Source organism: Vombatus ursinus, unplaced genomic scaffold, assembly GCF_900497805.2.
Source record: "Vombatus ursinus unplaced genomic scaffold, bare-nosed wombat genome assembly UNPS02014794.1, whole genome shotgun sequence".
In the NCBI taxonomy this organism is placed as follows: domain Eukaryota; kingdom Metazoa; phylum Chordata; class Mammalia; order Diprotodontia; family Vombatidae; genus Vombatus; species Vombatus ursinus.
In genome coordinates this window covers 18,762,322-18,776,682 of record NW_020954572.1, presented here as the reverse complement: position 1 = coordinate 18,776,682, position 14,361 = coordinate 18,762,322, and the positions used below count along the sequence as shown (strand labels likewise).

The following is a 14,361-nucleotide window of genomic DNA, read 5'->3' as shown; positions in this document are numbered from 1 at the left end:
GTTGTATGATAGGAAGAGAACATGGACTGCAACTGTGGCAAGAATGATGGACCTGACAGGTAGAAAATCAGAGCATTCCAATGGCATCTTTGCTATGTCAGCAAACAAGACAAGAAGGCCTTCAGCACTTTGGATGGTTCCAACGTGCCAAACTTACGGAAGAATATGGACAAGGTCTGCACGTGATGGGCAGAATACATGGGTTCTGATTTGTACTCTTGAAGGGAACTTTCTAATCAATAAAATCACAGATCCATTTAAGCACTTGTTTTACATACAACACCTCAGAGAAGTGCTAAGATAAGGTTTGGTACTATCTTATGATCAATAAAATAAAGCATTTGCCTTATTACTACCAGCAATTTAAGATTTGGTTGCCTACTTGTGTAATAATGGTATTTTAAAATTTCTTAAAACATTTTTAGGCAGCTAGGTGGCACAGGGGATAGAGTGACAGGCCTGGAGTCGGGAAGACTCATCTTCCTGAGCTCAAATCTGACCTCAGACACTTACTAGCTGTGTGACCCTAGGCAAGTCACTTAACCCTGTTTGCCTCAGTTTCCTCATCTATAAACTGAGCTAGAGAAGGAAATGGCAAACCACTCCAGTGTCTTTGCCAAGAAAATCCAAAATGGGGTCACAAAGAGCCAGATACAACTGAAACAAGTGAATACAACAAAAATATTTTTTAAATTTTTCTATAGGCCGAACCATTATTATCCTCTTTTTCAAAGAGATTTATTCAAAATAAGTGAATAGTGCCACTAAGGATAAAATTACAATGTGTTCCAAAAAACTGAACAAATTAAAGAATAAAAAATATATATATTTGATGAGGTCAAGTAATGTTAGTTACATGAGTTTGTGTGTATGTGTTTATTTGGGACAGAAATATATATATATATCAATAATCATAAGACACTATCAAACCTTTTCTCAGCATTTAGGGTCAAGGGAAAACTTTGCTGATATAAAGCCAACTTGTAGAACAAGTTCTCATAGCATTTATATTCCCAAACATTCCAGGCATTTTCCTTGTCCCCAAGGAGACAAAAAGATACATTCTCAGCTCTGTTCCAGGGAGTTATATGCAAGTTTGGGAACATTTGAAAAAAAATTTTTTTAAATTACAATATCTTCCTTCTGCTTAGGCTGCAAAGCACTATTTTTCATACTTCTGGTCTACTCCCAGAAGTAGTCTGGAAATAGATGCTCAGACCATTTCAGCCCTTATGTACCCTGTAATTCTAATTTGTTTCTCAAATGTTGTATCAAGATAAGAGAGGTAATGACTTCAAGACACAAAATAAGAGAGACATTTTCTGACATGGAAAATGTGGGAATTTGTTTAGCAGATTATGCATATTTGTTACAAGGACTTAGTTTTTCTTCTTTTCCCCCCCAACGGTGGATGGGTGGAGGGAGGAAAAGGGCTGGGCAAGACTAGAGATAAGAGTAGCCCAAGAAAAGAAAGAAAATAGGGTCATTGGAGCTTTTTTTTTTAATGCTGAGAAGCAAAAATTGTACAGAAAGCCAAAATGAATTACAGAGGGGGAATCACAGGGAGGCAGGACAGCTTTGAAAGTTACATATTTTTTACATATATTTCACATATATTTTAAAAGAAAAGCAAATTGTACATAACAGAAATCCAGTTTCATATACAATGCTCTTTTTCTGTTCTATGTATATGTATACTATGTTCTATTATGTAAAATGACCATTTTATTTGGTGTTTAAATTTAGAATTTTAAAAACTAATTTTCAAAAGGAATGGGGAAAAAGTAGTATAAGTAAAATATCATCAAAACAAAATCCAAGCAATAGCCCAGATTCCTTTGTTTTGTTGGAATTTGGTATAGCAAAAATTACACCAATAAAAAAATCATCTCCAACTTGCCTTTCTTTATTTTTCCCTTCTTTATACCCTCTGGGGCATGAGTCTGGCACACAGTAAAATCTTAAATGCTTGTTGACTGACTGAATTAGAAATCTTTTGGTCACACAAAGTTTTTGAAAACAAAACTTGCTTGTCAATATAATGATTATTGCTTTGCCTATTATGGACACACATCCAATTATTACAGTCTCATACTTCTAAACAAATCTGGTTCTGAAGGGTAGTACAAGGTTCAGTAAAATGTTAGAGATAAAAATAAACCAAGTGAATACAGAAACAATGGCCTCCACTTTTTCCAGTACCTGGTGGTAGAAGGCATACACTTACGTACAATAACTCTTTCAAAACTCTCTATCACCATTTAATAGGGAAAATTAATTCTGCAAATCCTGAGTTAATTCTACCATGCTATACTATCTCCTTCCCCAATTACGGTCAGTCCCACTATCTTAAAGGCAAATAGCAGGTTCATATAATCTTTTTATGAACTCCTTTCCAAAGTGGCTAGCCAAGGTATAGAACAGGGCTTCTTACATTTTTTCCACTCATGACCCTTTTAGCACTTCTTAAACTGTGGGTCATGACCCCATATGGGGGGGGTCCTTTTTTGATTCTCAACAGATAGAGAATCGATGGACTCTGAGTGCAGATTGAAGCATTTTTTCTCTTTATTTTTCTTGCTTTTTGTTCTACAACGTTGCTAATGTGGAAATATGTTTTGCATGACTTCATTCTATAACGGGTATCATATTTGTTGCCTTTTCAATAAATGAGGAAGAGAATGGAGGGAGACAGAATTTGAAACTGAAAAAAATTTTTTTTCTAAGTATCTAAGAACGATTTTAACTTAGGTCTTTCTAACTCTGGGTCCTGGTCTGTCTGGCATTACATCTGAAGGTAGAGGACCAAAGTATGAATCAGGCTTTGGGGCTCTAGGACTGAATAAGGCTTTGATAACTTCCTATCTTGGGCAAATCATTTTAGCTCTCTGGGCCTCAGTTTCTTCACCTATAAAATGAGGAGGGAGATAAACAAGAAGATAGGTGAGGTGTTTACAATTCTAAATCGATGGTTCTATGTCATGCTGAGAAGCATCATCGCATAATGGCTAGAGGACCAATCTTGGAGTAGAAAAAGTTAGGTTCAAGCCCCATCTTTCACACATACTAGCTATGTGATCATAGATAAAACACTTAACTTCTTGGTGCAACCAGGCAACTACCTAATATCATAAATCATAGATAAACTGTCAATCTACATCACTGGAGAAATTTTCCAACCTGAGAATTCCCCGCCCCCCCCAAATTATAGGTCTGGACCCTATCTCAAAAAAAATCTTATGACATCTCTGTGGCTTTTTCCTGATCAAAATGAGGGAATTAGACTAGATTTTCTTTAAAATCAACAAACTTTATTTTTATTTTGACCTTAAATATCAAATAAAATAAGCATTTTCATCTATGAAGAACAGAAAAAGAAGATTAATGTGAAATTGCAAACATCTACTACTACAGCTTGCTTTTCTAAGTACAAAATAAATTTAACATTCAACTTCCAAACTGTTCTGCTTGTCTGTGTTTCCTTCTGGTTTTCTCGCTGTTCTTTTCTGTGCTTTTTTTTTTTAATGCTTCAATGACCTGTTCTTTTGGCTACTCTCTCACCAACATCTTCCTACCTCCCTCATGCAAATTATTTTTAAAAAATTGTAATGACTATACATAGTCAAGCAAAAACAAGTTTCTATATTGGACATATTAAAAAATGTATATATCTCATTCAGCTCCATTAACTTCTGATTTAGAAGGAGGGTAGCATTGCCCTATCATTGGCCCTATGGAATCCACTGATTAGAGTTCTTAAGCTAGTTAATTTTGTTATTGTATAAATCATTCTCCTAACTTAACTCTAAATTAGTTCATATAAGTCAGCCCAGATTAGTTGGAAACTGTCCCTTTCATCATTTCTTATGTCATAATTCATGCATTGTAATTTGTTCAGACATTCCCTAATTGGTGAGTTCCCCCTTAGTTTCCAGTTCTTTGCTACTACAAAAAGGGCTGATACAAATATTTTTTTTTTTACATATAAGTCTTTTTCCTCTTATTCTGATCTCTTTAGGGTACTGACCTACTTAGTGGTATAAATCTGTCAAAGAGCATGCACAATACCCTTTCACCCATATGCCCCAAAGTGATCAAGGAAAGAGGAAAAGGAGCCATATGTACAGAATTATTTACAGCAGTTCTTTTTGTGATGTCAAAGAATTGGAAATTAAGGGGGTCCCCATTAACTGGGGAATGGCTGAACAAAATATCAATATGATGGAATCCTATTGTGTTATAAGAAATGGTAAAATGGATAGTTTTAAAGAAACCTGGGAAGACCTGTATGAAATGATACAAAGTGAAGAGAGCACAACCAGGAGTAGAGATTTTTACAATAACAACAATTTTGTAACAACAAACAACTTTGAAAGACTTAGGAACTCGGATGAACACAATGGCCAACCATGATTCCAGAGGACTCATGATGAACCATGCTTCCTACCTCCAGATAAAGAAGTGATGGACTCACAATGCAAACTGAGGCATTTAAAAAAAAAAAAGTAGAAATTTGTTTTGCTTGACTACATATGCCTGTAATGGTTTTTGTTTTTTGTTGTTGCTGCTGTTTTTTGTTTTGTTTTGTTTTTGCTTTTTGGTGAGGCGATTGGAGTTAAGTGACTTGTCCAGGGTCACACAGCCAATAAATGTCAAGTGTCTGAGGCCAAATTTGAATTCAGGTCTCCTGACTCCAAGGCCGGCGCGCTATCCACTGTGCCACCTAGCTGTCCCAATTTTTTTGCTTTCTTAATGAAGGTGGAAGTAGAAGTAGAAAAGGGAGATTGTGGGTCTGAAAATAAAGTAAAACTGAGTTTTTTTTTTTAAAAAGGGGGGGACTTGCACAGTTAAGTGGTTTTTGGGAGAAATTTCCACATTGCTTTCCAGAAGGATAATTCACAGATAGGTTCACAGATCTATCAATAATACATTAGGATGCCCTTTGCCCCCAAAGTTACTCAAACAACTGTCATTCCTTTTTTGTTATCTTTATCAATCTGATGGGTTTGAGATAGACTCTCAGAATTGTTTTAACAATTGCCTTTCGATAACCATTAAGTGATTTGGAACATCTTTTCACATAGTTGTTAATAGGTTGGATTTCTTCCTTTGAGAACTGACTGTTTCGTACACTTTAAACATTTATCAACTGGGGATATCAACTGGGAATACACACACACACACACATATACACACACACACCTTATATCAACTGGGTTTATCAACTTGGAATTCTTGTTCTTATACATTTAAATTCACTCCTTATATATTTTGGATATGATACCTTTCTAAGAAAAAACTGCTGCACAATTTTTTTTTCGATTAACTATTATCCTTCCAATTGTAACTGCATTAGTTTTGTTAGTACAAAGAAGAGTTCTCTGTCTTCTTTTTCCTCAACTCACATCAATCAGATTCCTTCCGTCATCCCTGAGAACACTATCTTGTCCCTCACTCCTGTTTTACATGAAGTGGTAGCTCTTGTTGCAAAGACAAACCACTCTACATGGAAAAGTGATCCCATTCCAACCCATCTTCTCCATGAGATAACCCTTCCTGTCATCCCCATTCTCTCACTAATCTTCAGTTTCTTCCTGATGCCTACAGACAAGTCCATGTCTCCCCTCCTATCCTTAAGAAAACCCTCATTTGATCTATCCATCCCTACTACCTATTGTCCTATACCTCTCTTCCCTTTCGTGATCTAAACTTTTTATGAAGGCAGTCGACAATCAGCAGTCACCTACTGTTGCCTCCACTTGCTTTTCTCTCTTATTTTTTTTAATATTTTTAAATTTTTTAAAAATTTGAGTTCTGGGGCAGGTAGGCGGCACAGTGTATAGAGCACCGATCCTGAAGTCAGGAGGAGCTGAGTTCAAATGCGGCCTCAGAGACGTAACACTCACTAGCTGTGTGACTCTGGGCAAGTCACTTAACTCCAATTCCCTCACTAAAAAAAAAAAAAATTGAGTTCCAAATTTTCTCCCTCCCTCCCTTTCTCCACAAACTGAGAAGGCAAGCAATATAAGTTATATACGTAAATGTCCACATTAGTCATATTGCAAAAAAAAAGAAAAAAAAGGCAAGAAAAATAAAGTGAAAAAAATCATACTTCAATTTGCACTCAAAGTTCATCAGTTCTCTCTGGAGACTCCTCACTCTCTTTTTAACTCTCTGAAGTGTGGCTTCTGACCTTATCATTCAACCTAAACTGTTTTCTCCAAAGTTGCCAATGATTTCTTAATTGCCAAATCTAATGCAAAACCTCCAGGACCTCTCTGCAGTCTGTGACACTGTCATCACTCCTTCTTGATACCTTTTTCTCTCTAGGTTTTCATGACACTCTTCTGGATCTCCTCGTTTGATCTATCCATCCCTGCTACCTATTGTCCTATACCTCTCTTCCCTTTTGTGACCTAAACTTTTTATGAAGGCAGTCGACAATCAGCAGTCCCCTGGTATCCATTTGAAGCTTCTTTTGGCATATGGTGTAAGATGTTGGCCTAAACCTAATTTCTGCCATACTGCTTTGCAGTTTTCACAAGTTTTTGTTTTGTTTTGTTTTTTAGGACACCATGACTTCGTAACCAAGTCTACTGGAGTCTATTTCTTTCATTCTCCCTGACTTCTACAATGTAGGAGGAAGGGTAAGCATACTATTCTCTAGTATACCATTTATTCTACTTTTTTTCTTAATCATCTTCTAAGGTACATGCAATGGATTTCTTTCCCCTTCTAATCTTTGTTGCTATCATCTAATTATCTATTGGTCATTCTCCTAATTTTCTTAATTACTTTTCTGACTCAATATCTACTCCCATCCCCTACTATCCTCAAATCATATTCATATATATATATATATACACAAATATATATATAACTTACATTCTACTAGAAGTTGAAATATGTTCACAGATAAGTAAACAAGGACATATATCCAAAAAAATCTGATTGAGGAGGCATTAACCTAGGAAGAGAGAGTATCCAGAAGGAATGGATAGTCTGGCTCTCCTATTTGAGGGCAAATAGGTAGTACAGTGGCTACAGTGTTGAACTTGGAGTTAGGAAGACCTAAGTTTTAGTCCTGCCTCAATCTTTATTAACTTTATGACTCCACTAGACAAGTCATTTAACCTCCCTCAGTCTCAGTTTCCTCATCTATAAAATGGAGATAATAACAGCACCTACCTCACTGGGTTGTTTTGACTATCAAATGAGATCATGTAAAACACTCTGCAAACCTTAAACTGTTAAGAAATGTTAGCTATTAATACCAGGAAGTTAGCACAGTGCCTGGCACAGTAGACACTTAATAAATGTTTACTGAATTGAATTACCTGTACGTTAGGGCAGATAAGTGGCACAATGGATAGTGATAGGCCTGAAGTCAGGAAGACTCATTTTCCTGAGTTCAAATCTAGACTCAAACACATACTAGCTGTGTGATCCTAGGCAAGTCACAACCCTGTTTGCCTCATTTTCTTCATCTGTAAAATGAGCTGGGGAAAGAGATGACAAACCACTCCAATATCTTTGCAGGAAAAAAAAAAACCCAAATGGGGTCATGAAGAGTTGGACAAGGGGGCAGAGCCAAGATGGCGGAGTAAAAGCAGTGACTTGCTTGAGCTCTCCTCCAAACTCTGACAAATACCTATAAAAAAATGGCTCTAAACAAATTCTAAAGCAGCAGAACCCACAAAAAGACAGAGTGAAACAAATTTCCAGCCAAAGACAGCTTGAATGGTTGATCAGAAAGGTATATCGCACCGGGCAGGGAGAGAAGCGCAGTTCAATGTGGGCGTGCAGGCCACAGAGACACTGCAGCAGGCCTCAGAGGACTGAATCGCAGGCAGCTATGGCAGTTTCCAGACTTCTCAACTCACGAATGCCAAAGACAACTTAGAAGGTCAGTGGGAAAAGTCTGTGACTTTGGTAAGACAGAAGCTAGGTCTTGGTCGCAAGACCCGAGAGCCAGCCGTGGATGCCCCCTAAGCTTCCAGCCCACAGACTGAGGGGGAATCGAGTGGCTGATCAGAGGGGTATTGCAGGAATCTCTTTGCCTGTGCTGAGGCAGGAATCTCTTGCTTTGCCCGTGCTTGGATCTGGGTCACAGTTCTGGGTGGCGGTCTTGGGGCGGAGTGCTGGCGTGGTGGAGCTTGTAGAGGCTGTGGAGAGGAAACCCTCCTCACAGTTCCAAGACAGAAAAGGGTGCTCATAGACCAGAGCACAGGCCAGGAAAGGAGTAAACACCTCATCCTTGATCACAGCACCTTGGAAGAACTGAAAATTTACAGGGCCCTAGAAGAATCTCTGAAAACAGCTGCACAAAACCCCTGAAGCTTGGGACAGTACATTCTCCACATTGGAAACAAACTCCTACCTTAACAAAGAGTTTATAACTCAAGTAATTGGCCGAGATCATGAGCAAGCAGCACAAAAAGAGTAAGACTACATTATCTTACTTTGGTGACAAAGAAGATCAAAACATACAACCAGAAGAAGACAACAAAGCCAAAGCTCCTACATCCAAAGTCTCCAAGAAAAATATGAATTGATCCCAGGCCATGGAAGAGCTCAAAAAGGATTTTGAGAAGCAAGTAAGAGAAGTAGAGGAAAAACTGAGAGTGATGCTAAAGGAGACCCAAAAAAATACTGAAGAAAATAACACCTTAAAAAATAGCCTAACCCAATTGGCAAAAGAGGTCCAAAAAGCCAATGAGGAGAAGCATGCCCTCAAAAGCAAAACTGGCCAAATGGAAAAGGAAGTCCAAAAGCTTACTAAAGAAAATACTTCCTTAAAAACTAGAATGGAGAAATTGGAAGCTAGTAACAATTTGAGAAAACAAGGCACTGTAACACTAATCAAAAAGAATGAAAAAATAGAAGAGAATGTGAAATATCTCATTGGAAAAACAACTGACCTGGAAAATAGATCCAGGAGAGAGAACTTAAAAATTATTGGACTATCTGAAAGCCATGATCAAAAAAAGAGCCTAGACATCATCTTTCAAGAAATTATCAAGGAAAACTGCCCTGATATTTTAGAACCAGAGGGCAAAATAGAAATTGAAAGAATCCACTGATCACCTCCTGAAAGAGATCCCCAAAGGAAAACTCCTAGGAATATTGTAGCCAAATTCCAGAATCCCCAGGTCAAGGAGAAAATATTGCAAAATACTGAATATGAAATTCAAGTATTGTGGAAACACAATCAGGATAACACAAGATTTAGCAGCTTCTACATTAAGGGTCCAGAGGGCATGGAGTATGACATTCCGGAGGGCAAAGGAGATAGGACTACAACCTAGAATCACCTACCCAGCTGAGTATAATCCTTCAGGGTAAAAAATGGTCATTCAATGAAATAGGGGACTTTCAAGAATTCCTGTGGAAAAGATCAGAGCTGAAGAGAAAATCTGACCTTCAAAGACAAGACCCAAGTGAAACAAGGAAGAGGTAAACAGGAAAGAGAAATCATAAGAGACTTATGAAAGTTGAACTGTTTACATTCCTGCATGGAAAGATGATATTTGTAACTCATGTGTCCTTTGTCAGTATTAGGGTAGTGGGAGAGAAAAAAATATGTATGTATAGATAGATAGATAGATAGATAGATAGAGGGCACAGGGTGAGTTGAAGATGAAGGGGTGATATCTGGAAAATAAAATTAAGGGGTGAAAGAGGATTATACTGGGAGAAGAAGAAAGGGAGAAGTAGAATGAGGTAAAATATCTCACATGAAACAGACAAGAAAAGGCTTTTACAGTGGAGGGGAAATGGGGGAAGGTGAGAGGGAATGAGTGAATAATATTCTTATAGGATTTGACTTAAGGAGGGAATAACATGCACAATGGGGTATGGATATCAATCTTACCCTACAGGAAAATAAGGGAGGAAGGGGATAAGAGAGCAGGGAGTTGATAGAGGGGAGGGCAGATTGGGAGAGGGGATAATCAAAAGCCAACACTTCTGAGGAGGGACAGGGTCAAAAAACAGAATAGAATAAATGGGGGGTAGGATAGGATGAAGGGAAATATACTTAGTTTTTTACAACAGGACTACTATGGAAGTGTTTTGCATGACTACACATCTATGACCTGTATCGAGATGCTTGCCTTTTCAATGAGGGTGGGTGGGGAGGGAGGAAGGGAGAAAATTTGTAACCCCCCCAAAAAATAAAATAATAATAAAAAAAAGGAAAACAAAAGAGTTGGACTCGACTGAAACAACTGAACAACTACAACAAAACTTATATGTTGGGCAAGTCATTTAACATCTCTTGGATTCAATTTTCTTTGTAAAAAGAGGGGTTAGAAAGACCAAAAAGGTTGGAATTCCACTAATCTTTTAGAGTACAAGTCTAAAAACTCAAACGTATGTTATCTCTTTAAGGTTTACAAAAAACTGTTCTCACAATAACCCTGTGATGAAGGTAAATAAGGCTGTTACTATACTCATTTTATAGTCAAGGAAATTGAGAGCTAGAAAGTTAGTCTGTCTTGCCCAAGATCACACAACTATCAATAAAACATGTTTTTAAATGCAGAGAAGAGAAAATGGCGTTCCCAGAGGGAGACACAGTTAAGCAGGACAGCTTTGGAATTTATGTCTTGAATCTGTTACATTCTTTGAAAAAAAAAAACAAAACAAGCTGTAATAGATTTGTGGATTCACATACAATTTTCTTTTTCTATTCTTTGTTTATGAGAATATTCATGTCTGTTGATGTTTTTCAAGTCCATAATAATAAAAACTAAAAATAAATTATAAAATGTTTCACAGCTAGTGTCAGAGCCAGCATTAAAAACTAGATCTTCTGCCTTCAAGTCCAGCTCTATTTCCACTATACAACTCTAACTAGAATGGTTACTACCTAAAAATTGCCAGAAAAACCTGGGTTTAAGTCTTTTCTTTAACAAATATTGGCTGGCTGGGTGACTGTGGGCAAGTCACTTAACTTCTCAGCTTTCTAGGCAGCTCTCTAGAAAAACTGAAGAGGTGTGTTTCCTTCCTGGAGAGTTTACTAAACAGTTTACTAAAGTCAATGAAACCACAGCACCAGTCCCTATCTCTATGCTCCAAAATAGAAACAAGTACACACCTAGGATCTCTAATCATTTTCAGACCCTAAGCAAATATGCAATGTCTCAGAAATACAGGAACAGTGGCTTCAAATTACACAATCCCAAGAGATTTGGAACTCTTAATTCTTTTTTTTTTTTTAATTTTTTTTTTGGGGGGGGCAATTGGGGTTAAGTGACTTGCCCGGGATCACACAGCTAATAAGTGCCAAGTGTTTGGTCTGAGGCCAGATTTGAACTCAGGTCCTCCTGACTTCAGGGCCAGTGCTCTATCCACTGCACCACCTAGCTGCCCCAAGGAACTCTTAATTCTTATGAAACACGCTCTTCCAACTCCACCTCTCACCTAAATTAACATCTAACAGCATCACCGGCTGTTTCCACACATTACCAGGAGACACAGTTTTCCTTTGCTGATAACTGATAAAATAATTCTATTTCACAAAACAGGATAATATAAAATGTTGCTACTGACTTTCAATTCAATTTTTTTAGTTCTGCTGGAGGCCACACAATAAAAATATTTAACCCCTTAACTTTTTTGTTATTAAATTTTTCTAACACCTTTTCTCCAAAGACATTACTTTTCATATCCAGAACACACAATACTTGCAAAAGAAATAGTCTTTCTATTCCTAAAATGTACAGGTTCATTTTAACAAGTTTGGTTTATAGCTGTGTGACCATGGACAAGTCACTTAACTCCACTGCCTAGCCAAAAAAAAACCAAACCACCAAAAAACCCAAGTTCAGTTTAATTCAACAAACATTTATTAAGCATTTAGCTCCAGCCTGTTTTTTGCCTTTCTTTGTATCCCCATATAGTAGGTGTTTAATAAAGGCTCATTATTGACTGACCTAATAAGTGATTATCCTCAAGAAACATACACTGTATATGGAGGAAGGGATGTGGAATGAAATATTTACACAGCTAAATATAACGAAAGGGATACTAAGTAAAGGGACAGAAGAGAGATCCAAACAAAGCGCTCTCAGAAAATCTGAGGAGGGACAGCACACTTTCAGTTGTAATGCTTCAACCAAGGAAGCAATGCACTACTAAATGAAAGCTACTTCAGCGAGCCAAGCGGCACTAAAGTGCCTCTTATCAGAGGCCATGCCTGAACAGCTGAACCATGGAGAGCTGAGTTTTACGGATTGATACAGCAAAAAGGGTCAGCCCATCAAAACGCCAGGTTTTCAAAATGTGACTCAAATCATCAATGTAAAACTGTGGCAGTCTCTCACTAGCCCTTAAACAGTGACCCAGTACTGTGGTTCCTCGTCTCCACCTCGTGGAATCCCTAGTTCCCTTCAAAGCTCAGTTCTGGTGCCCCTCCTAACACTCTAAGTCATTTCTGCTCTTTCTGGTTTTCTTCAGGTGTTTGTGCTCTTCCCCCACAGAAATTCGCCTGCATAGATACTATGTTGAAGAGGCAACACTTTGAAGCAAATAAAGAACTGACCTCAAGGTCAGTTAAACTTGGGGTTCAAGTCCAAACTCTGTCACATATTCTTGGTATGACTTGGGCAAATCCCTTAACCTCTCAATGCACTAGTCAACTCTCTTGAGTCAATTTCTCAAGGGTACCATCATCCTACCAGTCTCCTGAGCTCACAACTTAGGTATTATCCTCCATTCCTCACTCCTTAATCTCTCCTACCCCCCCCAACAGTCACTCTGTTGCCACAGTCTATCAACTTCACATAATAATAGTTAACATGTATACAGAGCCTACTATGTACCAGGCACCGAGTGAAGTCCTTTACAAATATCTCATTTGATTCTCACATCAACCATGGGAGGTAGGTGCTATTATTCTCATTTTACAATTGAGGAACCTGAGGCAGACAGAGGTTAACTGATTTGCCCAGTGTGTCACAGCTACTTAAGTGTCTTTGAACTCAGCTCTTCCTGACTCCAGGGCTCTTACTACTGCCACCTAGCTTCCCCAATAACATATTTAGTTATGTGTATGTCCATATAATATACAACATATAGACAGATACTTTTAAAAAAGAAAACGTTTAAAAAATAATAAGGCACCTACTATGTGCCAGGCACTGTGCTAAGCGCTGGGGATAGACAACGAAGCAAAAGGCAGTCGGTGCCCTCAAAGAGCTTACAATAAATAGGCTGATGACAGCCTGACAGACAGACAGACAGACTGGCAGACAAGCCGGAGTTTGCCCTAAGTAAAAGAAAGACAAGGTCCTTCGTGGCAGGGATTGTATCAGGGTTGCTCTAGCACCCCCGGCGCGGGCACGATCCTAGGCGCACAGCAGTGGTTTAGTCAATGCACGCTTTCTGAACTGGAGGGGTGCGAGCTCTTTTCCTGGACTACCCCCAAGCCCAGCCCGCGGTGCAGGGAGGAGACCTCGGAGGCGGCGAGGCTCCGCATCCGCTCCCCGCCTCCCCCCGGCCTTCCCATTGCAGTCTCGGCCCGGCTCGGTTCGGCTCGCCCTCTGACAGCTGCAGGAGCGGCGCCGGCGCCCTCGCTCCCCCTCAGCTGCGAGGCCGGGATTCTCCCCAACACGCCGCATTCCCCCCCGCCCCCCGCCCGCCCCAAGTCCGTCTGGGCAGCGCATCTCCCCGGGCCGCGCCGGGTACGAGTCCCGAGGCGGGGGACGACGACAAAGAGGCTCACCAGGGCAAGTTCTTGAGCACTTGGCGAAGACCCGTTCCCGGGAAAGCCAGTCCGGTCTCCAGCCTGGTCCGCGTCCCAGAGCTCGACGTCCTCCATTTTGCTGCCGACTGACACCCGCAGTTGCCGACCCAGAAGAGGAGACGACCCAAAGCCAGCCAGGAACCGAGCGGACTTGGGCTGGGCGACACTTTTGCGACACCCCCTGAGGTCGCTGTGGCAGGGGTTGACGCAGAGCCGGGGAGCAAGTTCCGGCTTGCGTCTCTCGCACAACGTCACTTCCTGGAGCGGCGCGGAACCTTACATTTTCTGGTGTTTTTAACGTTTGGGTGAGAGGCTTCAGAGAGGTTCCCCTCCCCCGCCTTCTCAGCACCCCAACCCCATTGAAGTCGGCTTTATTAAAGGGTAAGGAACGGAAGGCAGAAGGTGAACTTCCGGGAAGGCCGTGGCTCCAGGGCTTGTGTTGGTGGCTGCCGTGTGCAGCCCCATCGAGAAACGGTTTAAAAGCCGGATGAGGACATTTGGACCAGCCTCCCGTTCTTTTGTAGGTTAGAGAACTGAGGCCTGTAGTGTTTAAGCGACTAGACCAGTTTCCCCGAGGTAGATTGTGGTAAAGCCTGAACGAAATAAAATCC

At 39.8% G+C, this 14,361-nt stretch overlaps 1 protein-coding gene across 2 annotated transcripts in view; it reads right to left on the bottom strand.

Annotated features, from left to right (window-relative positions):
- UBR1 (ubiquitin protein ligase E3 component n-recognin 1) overlaps window positions 1-13,928 on the bottom strand; it is a 159,832-nt gene extending 145,904 nt beyond the window's left edge. For both annotated transcript variants that reach the window (XM_027869880.1, XM_027869879.1), the window contains exon 1: window positions 13,730-13,928. In XM_027869880.1, coding sequence (XP_027725681.1) covers window positions 13,730-13,825 — 96 coding nt within the window. In that variant the 5' untranslated portion in view covers window positions 13,826-13,928. The remainder of the gene's footprint in view (window positions 1-13,729) is intronic.
- Between the last annotated feature and the right edge of the window lie 433 nt (window positions 13,929-14,361).